General features: G+C 37.8%; 1 protein-coding gene across 1 annotated transcript; it reads left to right on the plus strand.

Moving 5' to 3' along the window:
* The first annotated feature begins 472 nt into the window (after nucleotides 1–472).
* Nucleotides 473–8,271, plus strand: LOC139310647 (transmembrane protease serine 12-like). Its single transcript, XM_070934844.1, has 5 exons — nucleotides 473–560; nucleotides 2,479–2,680; nucleotides 5,063–5,334; nucleotides 6,464–6,606; nucleotides 7,933–8,271. Exons 1-5 carry the CDS (start codon nucleotides 473–475, stop codon nucleotides 8,167–8,169), a joined length of 942 nt encoding a protein of 313 aa, XP_070790945.1. The 3' UTR covers nucleotides 8,170–8,271.
* The last annotated feature ends 5,104 nt before the right edge of the window (nucleotides 8,272–13,375 follow it).

A 13,375-nucleotide genomic window follows, 5' to 3' on the forward strand; every position in this document is an offset into this window, starting at 1 on the left:
GCGTAATAAACTCTGGCATCTGCCACTTTTCTTCATTTGCATCATTACTGATGGTTGCTTTAGAATCGAGTCTGAGGATTTTTGGCATCATTAAAGTCAGTTATTTTATTGACTCTCCAGACCGTTTTAAATATACTATGGGTAACAACAAAGCATACATATCTTGAAATGAGATATTGGGTTTTTTTTAAAAAAATCTAAAACTGATACATTTTAGACATTACAATTTAAATCTAAAATCGAAACAGTGTGTGTCCAAGGGAGGTAAGGTGAGCAAACCCCGATGATAGAAAGAAAGAGAGAGAGAGAGAGAGAGAGAGAGAGAAGAGGAAAGGAAAGGAAAGAACGTGCTGAAACCGCGAAGCGCTCGCGCCAGGTGAAACTCGGCCCTCGAGCCGCGCTGCACCCGAGACGGACAACCGCAAAAGAAGCCATCCAGGAGGCCGGCCGCCATTTGCTTCCTGGATCGAAGATGATCCGGAGCTTTTGTTCGTCCATTCTTTCTTTGTGGCCGCTGTTTCTGCTGCTGGAGCTCCTGCCCCCCGCCTCCCTCACAGACGGTGAGAGCGAGGCTGCCTTGCTTGAGCAGGGGGTTGGACTAGAAGACCTCCAAGGTCCCTTCCAGCTCTATTCTGAATTTCATGTCATTTAACTTAACCTGCTCGTTACTCCGTAAGGCAATGGCCTTTGACTGAGCTTGCTCTCAAAAGACCGGATGGCAGAAAGCACCGCTGTTATTAGGAAAGCTGCTCCCTGCAGCCCTAATTCATGCTGATCCCGGGTGGTGGTGGTGGTGCAAGGACGTTCAGGGTTAGGTTCACCATACATAGACACAAGGTTACCTTACTTCATTGTTAAGCCATTGTTTCACCTTGCCCAGAAGAGAAGGGAAGAGTTGCTGAGGAGCTAATTGCCTAACCTGAACTTGGCTCCTATCCGGGGAAGGTGGAGATAATAGCCTGGAACTGGGTTTTCCTGCTCCACTTTGAAAGTGTTTCCAACTTGGGTTGACAGGAGCCCAATTCTGCACTTTCACTGCTGCGCTTTCATTCGACTCAATGACAGCACTTCTCTTGGAGGATATAGGGAGCTGCCTATCCTCTGCCTAATTGCACCCTGTATTGCCAAATCCAAGGTATCTGCATCCAAGAAGTAGAATGTGGTGGTGTGAATGAGTCCACTGTGGTTTGTGAACCAGGTCTCCACTGTTTGGCAATGTCTACATCTTCAACAAGCAGAAACGCTGGCTCGTTGGCTCCTAACCACACAAACAACCAATGGTTAGGGCATAAAAGAAGTGCTGAGCAAGGATTGGTGAATCACTGCCCTAAGATAATGAATTGGTGAATTTCTATTTATTTATTTATTTATTTATTTATTTATTTAAAGTGAGTGAAAATGACAAGTATTCTGCCCATTTATCTTTCCAAGTCAAATCAGAGGCAGGTAAAACTGAGATTCTGCTTTGTTTAACCAGTCAGCTACGGTAGTAGACATGCCAAATGGGAAGTTGTTAAGTAGAGGTGTACAGGTGTTGAGCAGTGACTGCAGGAAACTCCATGGGAGCATACTGCAGACCATCTCTCCTCCAACTTTCAATTGAGAACTTGGAACTAGGGTGGGAGGGTGTTTGGGAGCTTCAAAGGTCAAAATATTTTTTTAACTGGCGTATTGTTGAATATACAATAGCCCCATCATATATTATACTCACAGAATTACTTGAACAATAAAGCATTCACAATACAATTTTTAAAAGATTGTTCAAAGTTAAGATACAATACTGTATGTCTCCGGAGAGTCTCAATCATCCAGGTCATGGTTGTCCCAAAGGTGCTTTTTCCAAAAATCAACTGGGCTTCCTTGGGGGAAAAAAATCAAGTAAGAAAGTCCAGTTGCCTTTTAGAAAAAGCACCTTTGGGACAAATTAATGTTTATATTGCTATCCTATGAACAAGAAAAGTGGTAATTTCCCCCCCATCAATTTCTAATACAGGTGATCCTTGACTTACAGCAGTTCATTTAGTGACTGTTCAAACTGACAACGGCACTGAAAAAGTGACTTTGACTGTTTTTCACTTACGACCATTGCAGTATCCCCATGGTCATGTGATCAAAATTCAGACACTTGGCAACTGACTCATAGTTATGACTTGCTGTGTCCCAGGGTCATGTGATCATCTTTTGCAACCTTTTGACAAGTAAAGTCAATGGGAAAACCAGATTCACTTAACAACTGTATTACTAACTTAAGAACTGCAGTGATTCACTTAACAACCAACAGCAAGATAGGTCATACAGTGAGGCAAAATTCATCCAACAAATGTTTCGCTTAAGAACAGAAATTTTGGGCTCAATTGTGGTTTTAAGTCGAGGACTACCTGTAATTTCTAGTTCTCAGGAGCTAGTTTTAATATATTGTTGAACATTGGTTTTGTTTTACTCTTTCATTTCTTACCATTAAACTATTTTGATTTCTAGAATGTGGAACAAGGCCTGCGGTAGATGAGTTCACAATGGCCTCCCGGATTGTAGGTGGACATGATGCTGAACCTGGGGCATGGCCATGGCAAGTCAGTCTTCAAATTCATTACAGTGACAGAGCATATCGTCATATATGTGCAGGAGTTTTAATCAGTAACAACTCAGTGCTGACTGCAGCACATTGCATTCAAGAATATCCGTATGTATCTTTCAGTTCTAAATGGTTTTCTGTCCATTTCTGGTGCATGTGTATATAGAAATAGCAATAGACCACTATAGAGGTGCTTTGCAGCCCTCTCTAAGTGATTTACAGAGTCAGCATGTTGCCCCCAACAATTTGGGTCCTCATTTTACTGACCTCGGAAGGATGGAAGGCTGAGTCATCCTTGAGCCAATCAAGATCAAACTGCTGGCAGTCGGCAGGGTTAGCCTGTAATACTGTATTCTAAGCACTATGCCACCACGGCTCTGGTGAAGATATGTATATATATTCACAGACACACTTTGAAACCTGGATTTACAAGATTATGTGGCAACAGACTGATTGAGGAATTCATCCTCCAAAGAAAGAAGGAATATTTTGGGAAAAGGAAATGAAAACAGGAGACTTCCTCTTCCCATTAATTGGTACATATGTGTACGTGTGTGTGTGTGTGTGTGTGTGTGTGTGTGTGTGTGTGTATAGGTGTGAAAGAGGAAAAATAGGAACCAGGGCAACAAAACATTTTAATTAATTCCTGTAAAATAAGTAATTTCTTCTGACTTTAAAAATTCTATCTAACTATACCAACCATTCTCTCCCTGCACAAATAACCCTCCCCCCAGACACGCATAGACAGACAGACACACATTTCCCTCTGTCCTTCCATATGAAATGGCAAAAAAGAAAATGAGATGTTTCTTTAGGCAAGGATAGGAAGGGCTACCATTTCTCCTCTGCAAGACATGATAACCACTAAGTGGAAGCTGCCATATGGTAGTCTGGACTTTTGCAGGCCCAATATGGAATCTGTAAGGGGAAGAATAGCCAAGCTGGATGGAAATAAAGTGAGAGGAAAAATGAAAAGAGAAGGAGAAACTTGTTTATGTATTACATAAAGAGATCAAATTGTGTGATACATATAATTACATTACAGAGTGTGCAGCATTATGCTCGTGGGAAGTACCTAAAGAAAAGGGCTGGTTTAACTCTGAGAGTGCTGTCAGTTATTTATTTATGAATCTCCTTCCTATACTATTTCCTTTTCCACATATCTTTTGCTTATAAGGGCAGGAGATATTCTGATACCTTTACCTACAGATTGAGCTTAATAAGTGTAAAAAAAAACCCTTAAAAAGCATTTATTTTTAGGCTTCAGTGTTTGTAGGTCAAGTACCAAAAAAATACATAGTACAAATGCCAGGATAATTGCAATTAATAATATAAGTTTATTAATCAAGTCCAGTTGCTTACTGTTTTGCATCGATCTCTGGCATTCAAGAGAAATCTTCAAAGCTTTTATCAGCTAACTTTGTAAATTCCAGAAAGAGACATTGTCCAGGCTTTCTTGTTGCAGCTAAAATACATTTTATTGTTGAGTTGTATGTCTTTTCCAAGCCTGAAAGCATTCAACATCTAGGTTTGAGATGAGGGGGAATTATGGTAAATTTCAGCTGTTTATGAATCCATTATCTTTGGAACTTCAAATCAGGATAGGGACTGGTACTATTAATTGCCCTGTAAGATTTCACAGGTTGCACTCATCTGCCATTTTCAGTTCAGAACAAATCCTACAGATCACAAAATAAGCTATCTTCAGGAAATGTAAGTGGAAGAAATATAGACTGTGTGCAGCTTTTGCATCCTCAGGGGCCAGTATATGTCCCTCTTTGCATTTTTGGAAATCAGTGTCCAGACGTGGAAGACTGAAGAGCAGTGATAAAAGTAGATATGAGGAAAGAAGAGCCAAGAGATAGGAAAGTAGGGAAAAATATATAAGAACCTAGAAAGACCAAAGCAATTAGGGACAAGAATGACAGTGGTGGCAAAATAATCAAAATAAGTACAGGATCAAGGACTGGCAGCAAGAGAGCCAAAATCCCAACAATTTGATTGAAGAATGGAAGAAGTCAAGGTGGAAAAAAATAGGATAGGGCAAAGCATCTAGCTTCAAGAAAAAGAAGCTGGATTTAGTACTTTGTGCTTCTTGCTCAATACTGATATTAAAATTCTATAGAAGTAACTTTCCTTAAGCTTAAGTACTGCCAATAACATACTTTAATGAGTATTAATTCTGAAACTTATTATTAGCAGCGAAAATTATTTCTGTAGTTATTTGCATTAGTCCTCCCTCTATGCTGACTTCCAGTTTAGGAATCCCTTGCTTAATTTTGAACAGAATTTCCAAGACAATTGCCTTTATTTTAATGACACAGATAAGAAGATTGCTTTTCACAAAGAATGGCTTTGATTTCAGAATTCCAATGTGAACATTCTTGAAGTGAAATTACTGAATTATTTTGACTCTGTTATCAGTATCTCTGATGTAATAATTCTATAGTGTCTATTGACTCTTATGGACCTTTGATTTTTTCCCCCTAGGAAACTAAACAAGTGGAAGGCTGTAGTTGGTTTGCATCATCTTTACATACATTGGCCTTTTTCTAAAGAATATGATATCAAAGATATCATTATCCACTCTGGTTATGAATTTGGAACTTTTGAAAATGATGTTGCCTTGTTCAGACTATTGCAATTTGTGAAGTACAATGACTATGTCCAGCCTATCTGCTTACCTGACTCTGCTCACTTTCTGAATGATAACTCTAAGAATCCATGTTATATAAGTGGGTGGGGAAGCACAAAGGAAGAAGGTAAATCTATTCTTATTACTTTAATATTAAGATCAAGATTTTAATGATTTTAAACTGCAATCTTATTCACAAATTAAATTAAATCACGGCTAATAGTAAATGTACTCACTAAAAAGTTACCAGCCATAGTGATAGTACCTTTTTAATCACCTTTTTACCAAACTTTCTAGATACTGGTATGTATGCATAAATAACACAATGTATTCATTTTTAAAATTTTCTTTTTTTTCTGGATATTGATGTTTTAAAAGTAATCCTTTTCAGAAACATTATAGAAGTGATGTTATTATCAAATAAATCCAATTTTGTCTGGATGCAATGGTTAGTGGAATTTTCTTCTCTTGTTCTTGCATGCATTATTGACAAAACTTGGACAGGACAGAACAGAACAGTAGTTTATTTCAACAAATGGACAAATTTTAAAGGTGTAAAACCTATGGGCTCCTATATGTTGCTAAGTGACAGCTTTCACTGCCTTGGTAATGGTAAGAGATGCTGAGAATCAGTACTATAACATCTGGAGGGCCAGAATTTACAATTTCTCAAGCACTATGATTCCCAGCATTTTTTCATCATCACAATGTTACTCTTAGGCATGCCACTGGTATATTGCCAATAGCATAGGATGCAGGCTAGTCCATTACTGTTAGACATTACCTACAGTACCCAGGATTGATGGAAATACCACTAAATGATCAATGAAAATTCAAAGCAAACTCATTCCAAATGCAATATTCTGACATAAAACAAAAAAAATACTCAAATTTTTTATGGCTTAGCATGATGGTGTAATGCTTTGTGAGATGATAGTTTACTGCACAGATAACACAAATTTTAAAATTCTCCATAGTTATATTTGACCTTAAAACTGTCACTCAGAGTTGCAGTAATGTAAAGATGAAAATGAATAGATTGACAATATAGCAGTCAAACAAATAATATCGATTTGTTATATAAAATTTGCAAAAATTGTCAATGACTGTAGATACAGTATGAAGTATACAGGGCAGGAAATTTGACTTATAGTCCCAAAACCTTCAACTTCCATTAGTTTTCCCTACCAGATTCCCTACCCTATCCCTACATTACACAAACATACTTCAAGCTTTATTTTATGCTTTCATTAAAGGTAAAGGTCAACATATATTACAAGAAGCTCAGGTTGACATTATTCCATTGCAAATCTGTAATAGCTATGATTGGTATGGAGGCACAGTATCCCTGAAAATGGTTTGTGCTGGCTCTGAAAGTGGACATGTTGATAGTTGCCAGGTAAATTGTTAATTATTTCATTATAAAAATATTGTGAAACTATCTTCTACCACTTTTGCTTGATTTTTAAAAAGTAGAAGCACAGAAGTATGCCAAAATAATAGGATTACGATCAGTTTGGGAAGGAAAAAAATAGTTGATGACAGTCTACGTCATAAAATGGTTATATGAATTTTTATAGTAAAATTCAAAGGATAGTTTGCTTTTTCTAAAATCATTAGATAGTTACAAAAGTGACTGTTAATGCCCACAAAGAGAAAAACCAGTCCACTACGCATTAAAAATAATAATTCCTGAAAGCAAAAAGATGTTACAGGAAAACTAAATTTCTTATAGAAATTTGTGAGATATATTTTTAATTTATGCATATGAACATGAATATAAAGAAAAATAAATCATCATTTTTTTCACAGTCTTTCAGTGAAGGTTTTAGCAGTGGCTATGGCATAGCAGTAGGGCGTCCTGTCCATCTTCTAATTCTGGTTTCAGTATAGTTTTTAAAATCTTAATATGTGGTTTTAATGTTGTATTATTTTAATTACTTTGTTTTATAATTTGTAAACCACCCAGTCACTTTATAGGGGAGATGGGTGGCATAGAAAATTAATAAATAATAGCAGATACCGTTTCCCCCAAAATAAGACATCCCCTGATAATAAGCCCAATCAGGCTTTTGAGCGCATGGCAATAAGGCCAAGCGCTTATTTCAGGGTTCAAAAAAATATAAGACAGGGTCTTATATTTGGGAAAACATGGTATTTTTTTCTGATTCAGATTACTTTACCTCTTTTCAGAATAGATCACTTGGAAATACAGAGTGATTCTCAATATCTGGGTACAAAAATGCTTGATGGTAGATAAGCCCTTAACATGCTGAGTTTATAGTGCAATTTTGATGTAGTGTAGTCACTAAGATGTTGGACTGACACTAGTGAGACCCAAGTTCCAGATTGCCCTCAGCCATGGAAGCTCATTGGGCCAGTATTTGTAAAATCTACTTCAGAAGGCTGTTGTGTGAAAAATAGGAGAGACTGCTATGTATTCTGCCTTGATTTTATAAATGAAATGCATTTTATGGATAAATAATCTGCAATTTACCCAATCAAGGTATCAATGTATGTATATTAAAATAATTTAATTTTAAATCTTGTGGTCCAACAAAAGCAAATATTTCCCCTTCAGGATATTCAGATTTCCAAATGATCAATATTTTCATTTGTTATGTCATGGCAAGTATAACTCAGACAAATAGGATTATATGCTAAATCTTCAAAATAGCAATAAAGCAACACTTAACTTGTCTTATCTTTATTTTTTACATTGTAGGGAGACAGTGGTGGTCCTCTGGTGTGCTATTTCCCAGATACAAACAAATATTATTTAATAGGAATCACCAGTTCTGGTGTTGGCTGTGGCAGACCAAAATTTCCAGGACTCTATGTGCGTGCTGCAAGTTACAAAAAATGGATACATTCATATTTATCTAACAAAACAAATATTGTAAGCCTTCAGCTTGCCTTAATTTTGGGAACTGCTGGATGGATAACGTTCCATATTGCATAAAATTCAAATTTTATTGAAATAGGGTAACAGCTGATTAAGTTTTTTTCTTTTCATTGCAAACATAAGATTTTTCAGAAAATTCTCAGTAATGGAACTAATTGATTTAAGTGGTAGTTCAATATAATAAACTTAGTATTCTAATCTTGGTATTCTAATCTGCTACATGCACACATACTTAGAACTTAACATTTACTTAATCTACATTTTAAATATAAGTACCACTGTTATGAATCGCTTAGGCGCTATAAAATATATAAAAACGATCACACTATTAAATTTATTTATTTATTTAAAGACTCTATAATCGCTTAATGAATTCAAAGTCCTGTCTTACACATGTTCCTAACATTTCCATACTGTTTATAGCATTTCAAAAATAAACATTATGTTACAAATGTGTGAAATTGCAGAAAAACATATAGAACAGCCATTCTCTTTCAATTAATTACACCTTAGAAGTAAAAACAGAGACACATAGATAACATAATAAAGTGACTAAATTAGTGGATCAGAGAAATGTTATGAATATAGTTTACTTGGACTTCAATAAGGCATTTGGCAAAATAAACCACAATCTTCGTCTTGGTAAGATAGAACAATGTGGGATAGACAGTACCACTACCAAATGGATTTGCAGTTGGCTGACCAAACGCATTCAGTGTATGGTCCTTAATGGAATTACATCTACATGGAGGGAAGCATGCAGTAGGGTACTTAAATTCTGTCTTGAGTCCAATGTTCTTCAGCATCTTCATAAATGATCTAGATGAGGGATAGAAGGGGAATTCATAAAATTTGCAGATAACACCAAGCTGGAGGGGAAGGGAGAAGAACTGGCAACACCTTGGAAGATAGACTCATGATTCAGAAGGATCTTGACAGACTCAAGCATTGGGTCCTAGCCAATGAGATGCAATTCCGTGGTGAGAAAAGCAAGATTCTGCACCTAGGTAGGTAAAACTAAATGCACAGCTATAGGATAGGTGGTACCTGGCTCAACAACAATAACTACAAGAAATATCTTGGGGTCCTAGTGAATGATCACTTAACTTTGAGCCAGCAGTGTGCTGCAGCTGCCAAAAAAGCAAATGCAATCCCGGGCTGCATCAACAGAAGGGCAGCATCAAGATCACAAGAAGTGATAGCACTTCTTTATATTGCACTAGGAATCCAGTTTTGGTTACCATGATACAAAAAAGATGTTGAGACACTAGAACGAGTGCAGAGAAGAGCAACAAAGATGAGATGCTAAACTGTATGATGAATGTTTATGGGAACTAGGTAAATCTAGCCTAATGAAAGGAAGCATTAGTGATGACATGATAGCTGTCTTCCTAAATTTGAAAGGTAGTCACAGGGAGGAGGGAGTCAACTTACTCTCCAAAGCATCTGAGGGCAGGGGAAGAAGAAAGGTGGACATTCGTTAAAGAGGGATCCAATCTGGAAGGAGAAATTTCCTGACATGAAGAACAATTATTCAATGAAACAGCTTGCCTCCTAGGAAAATGGGAAGAGGGAGGACTACTGTATGCCTCAAGTTCCTGAATTAAAGACCAACTATAAGTCTAGGCTATAAATACATTTATTTGTTTACCTTTCTTATATATGCATAAAGCTATCTGTCATGCTTCCTTTTCCTTCATAATATAGAAATCCTCTTACATGAAGCAGACCACTAGTGTGACTCAGAGTTGCTTATGCTTAATGGCAGCTAATGGGCTTCAGACAGGCAAAGATTAAAAGTCTATCATGGACCCCTATCACTCGGTCTCCTTCGTCGTCTGTTTCTTTGTCCATTCCATTCAATAAGTCCTATTTCACCAATTTCATGCGTGTTAAAAAGATACAGGAAGATAAACGGCGTATAAATCGATTACTTCACGGGGATTAGAATCGCATCCTGGCAACTGGTAAATAACCGCAGGGAAGCGGATTAAAACCTCTCTCCCTTTCTCTTCCCTCGGTCCACAACTCGGACATTTCACGTGTCGGCGAAGGCCGAGTTCCAAGAAGCTGCTGCGGGAGGGCGCACGAACCACTTCCCTAGGCCTGGTTCAACCGCCCCGCCGGCTCCTTCCAGCCTCCTCCGCTGCGGACGGCGAACGTTTTCTTCCTTGAGAGGATGATTAACCGGAGTTCTCTACTTGCGGTCATTTCCCTTTTTCCCCTGGCGTTGTTCTGCTCTTCCTTTGCGAAGGATGGAAACGGTGAGGCGACCTTCTCCCGCCTTCGGTAGTGGGTTGGGCGGGCGTTTAGCCTAGGCAGGCCCGGCTCGTGGTATTACGGGGCGAGGCCTGGGTACGACGCCCGCAGGCCTTCGTACCCAGGAAGGTGTATAGGCGCAAAGCGCTCGCGGTCCGCTCCCGGCTCTTACTTTGCGGCATCTCTAACTGGCAAACCCAAATAGCCGGCTGGTTCATTTGAAGTGGATATACACGTCCGTTCAGGAACATATTTTGGAAACTGGCTGGCTTTCTTTTTTAAACTTAAGTTGGACCTTCATAGAATCAGTGGGCTGGAAGTGACCTCGGAGTCTTCTAGTTCAAACACCAGCTGAAGGCACAAGCCTTATCAGTTAAATGGTTGTCTGATCTATTCTTGAAAATATGTAGAGAAAAAGCATCCGCAACTCTAGGAGGCAATCTATTCCACTGATTAATTCCTCTCACTATCAGAAAATTTCTCCTTACTTCTAGGTTGGATCTCTTTTTCACAGGTTCCACTCATTACTTCTTGTCCTGCCCTCTGGTGCCCTATAGAATAAGTCAATTCCCTCTTCTTCCTGACAGCCCCTCAAGCACTGGAAGACAGCTATCATATTCCCCCCCAACCCTTGGCTTCAATAGGCTAGATATGCCAAACTCCCCCAACTATTCATTGTATAATTTAGCCTCCAGACACTTTATCTTTTTTTATTCTTCTGTGCACACTTTCCAGGGTCTCAACATCTTTATTGTATCACGGTGAGCAGAACTGGATACAGTATTACACAAGCTATGCAGGTAATCCCCGACTTATGACCATTGGTTTAGTGACTCTTTGCAGCACTAGAAAAAGTGTCTTATAACCATTTTTCACACTTAAAGTCTGTTGCAACATCCCCATGGTCACTTGATCAAGTTTTGGGCGCTTGGCAACTGGCTTGTATTTATGATGATTGCAGTTTCCCAGGGTCGTGTGATCACCTTCTGACAAGCTAAGTGAATGGGGAGGCCAGATTCATTTAACAATTATGTTACTAATTTAACAACTGCAGTGATTCACTTAACAACTGTGACAAGAAAGGTAAAAGCAAAGCTCATGTCACAACTATCTTGCTTAGCAATAGAAATTTGGGGCTCTATTGTGGTCATAAGTCAAGGACTACATGTATATTAACATTAGCTTGAGTGACAGATACAGCCCACTTTGGAATGCTCTCTGATTCTATACATGTCTTACCTCATTTTTTAATTTTTATATTAATAATCTAGGCAAGCTAGGATTTTTGTCCTAATCTGTATGTGTTTACATTACTTACACTAACACATTTTCCACTTTAGTTATGATCACTGAAGGGATGTGAAATAATTTTGGAATTCTTAACTCAGGTGGTGTAGCCAAGAAATTTGATAATGTTGCTTCTCATTTAGTTCTAAATTATTGCCAAATGTTTTTATTTATTTATTTATTTATTTATTTATTTATTTATTTATTTATTTATTTATTTATTAACTTTTTATACCGCCCCCTCTCCCGAAGGACTCGGGGCGGTGAACAGCCAGAATTAAAAACACACAATACAAATATTAAAATACATTAAAACAAAATTAAATTATCTTAGGCTTCTCCAATTTAAAACCCCTTACCCATAAAATTCACCCAATTAAAAATTTTTAACCCAGCCCGGCTTGCTGAAATAAAAAAGTCTTCAGGGCCTGGCGGAAGGTACGGAGGTCCGGGATTTTGAAAGATCAAGAAAACACACCCAGAGCAAATGGGAGAGATATCCAATATAGTATGCTCTACTCTGTTCGGGATGTGGTGGCTCAGTGGCTAAGACACTGAGCTTGTCGATCGAAAGGTCAGCAGTTCAGTGGTTTGAATCCCTAGTGCTGGGTAACGGGGTGAGCTCCCGTTACTTGTCCCAGCTTCTGCCAGTGTGAATTAGCTAGAGTTTTTGATTCTGCAAAATAGCCCATGAAGGATAGTGCCTAAGATTCAGAAGGGAGGAGGACATGCTCACATCAGGATAAAATTACCAGTGTTGGATTGATGATGATCTGACTGTACCGCTGGCTACAACCCCTCAGATTTTTCATATCTTGAAGCTGACAATGATCACAATTAGCCTAAGGGAGAAAAATACCCCTCAACTTAGAACAGCTGAAGATAGTATAGTACTTGCTCAATTATAGATGAACAACAAAATAAAGGCAGTGCCATGAGAATGTGGCAGAAAAAGGACTCAGGAGCATATTTTCCTATACATAAATGCAAATGAGGAAACTATATTATTATGTACAAACCAATGTAAAACCAATGGCCATGGCTTTCTATATAATACAATCTCAAATTTAAATTAAATCATAATAATTTATGTTATTATTGAAAGCGAATGTAAAAATTACAGATAAATTAGATTGTTAAATGGGTTTGGTATTTGCTAAGGTGGCAGAATACCAATTGAAAGGTAAAAGGTTTGTCTGTCTGTCTGTCTATCTATCTATCTATCTATCTATCTATCTATCTATCTATCATCAATCTATCTAATTTATATAGACGGCCATCTCGCACACAAGGACTCCAGGCGTCATCGTAATGTATATTGCTTACATGTTGAAGTTTATCTGGTTACCCTAAAAGTTGACTGTTGGTATGCCTTTCTGTAGAAAATTGATACCCTGTGTGAAAATCTAGAAGTGCTTGAGATACTTAGTTTATAGATCTGTTACCCTGATGTGCACTATTTCAGTGGTATATGTAAGTCATGCCTAGTGTAATGCAATACACTACTGTCTTTTAATGTAGAATGTTATATTCTATATATCAGTGCTCCACAAACTTTTTCTTTATTACCCAAAACTGTTAATCAAAAAGTTCTTTCTACCCAATGTAGGTAAAGCACTAACAATATAGAAAAACATATAGGTTTGTGCTGTTATTACCCAAAAAAAAAAACCATTTTTATTCAATTTTGGGTAATTTATGCAGGTTTGGGGAGCAC

Source organism: Pituophis catenifer, unplaced genomic scaffold (genome assembly GCF_029215685.1).
Source record: "Pituophis catenifer annectens isolate HBS135680 unplaced genomic scaffold, rPitCat1.0.hap2 SCAF_2, whole genome shotgun sequence".
Taxonomy (NCBI): Eukaryota; Metazoa; Chordata; class Lepidosauria; order Squamata; family Colubridae; genus Pituophis; species Pituophis catenifer.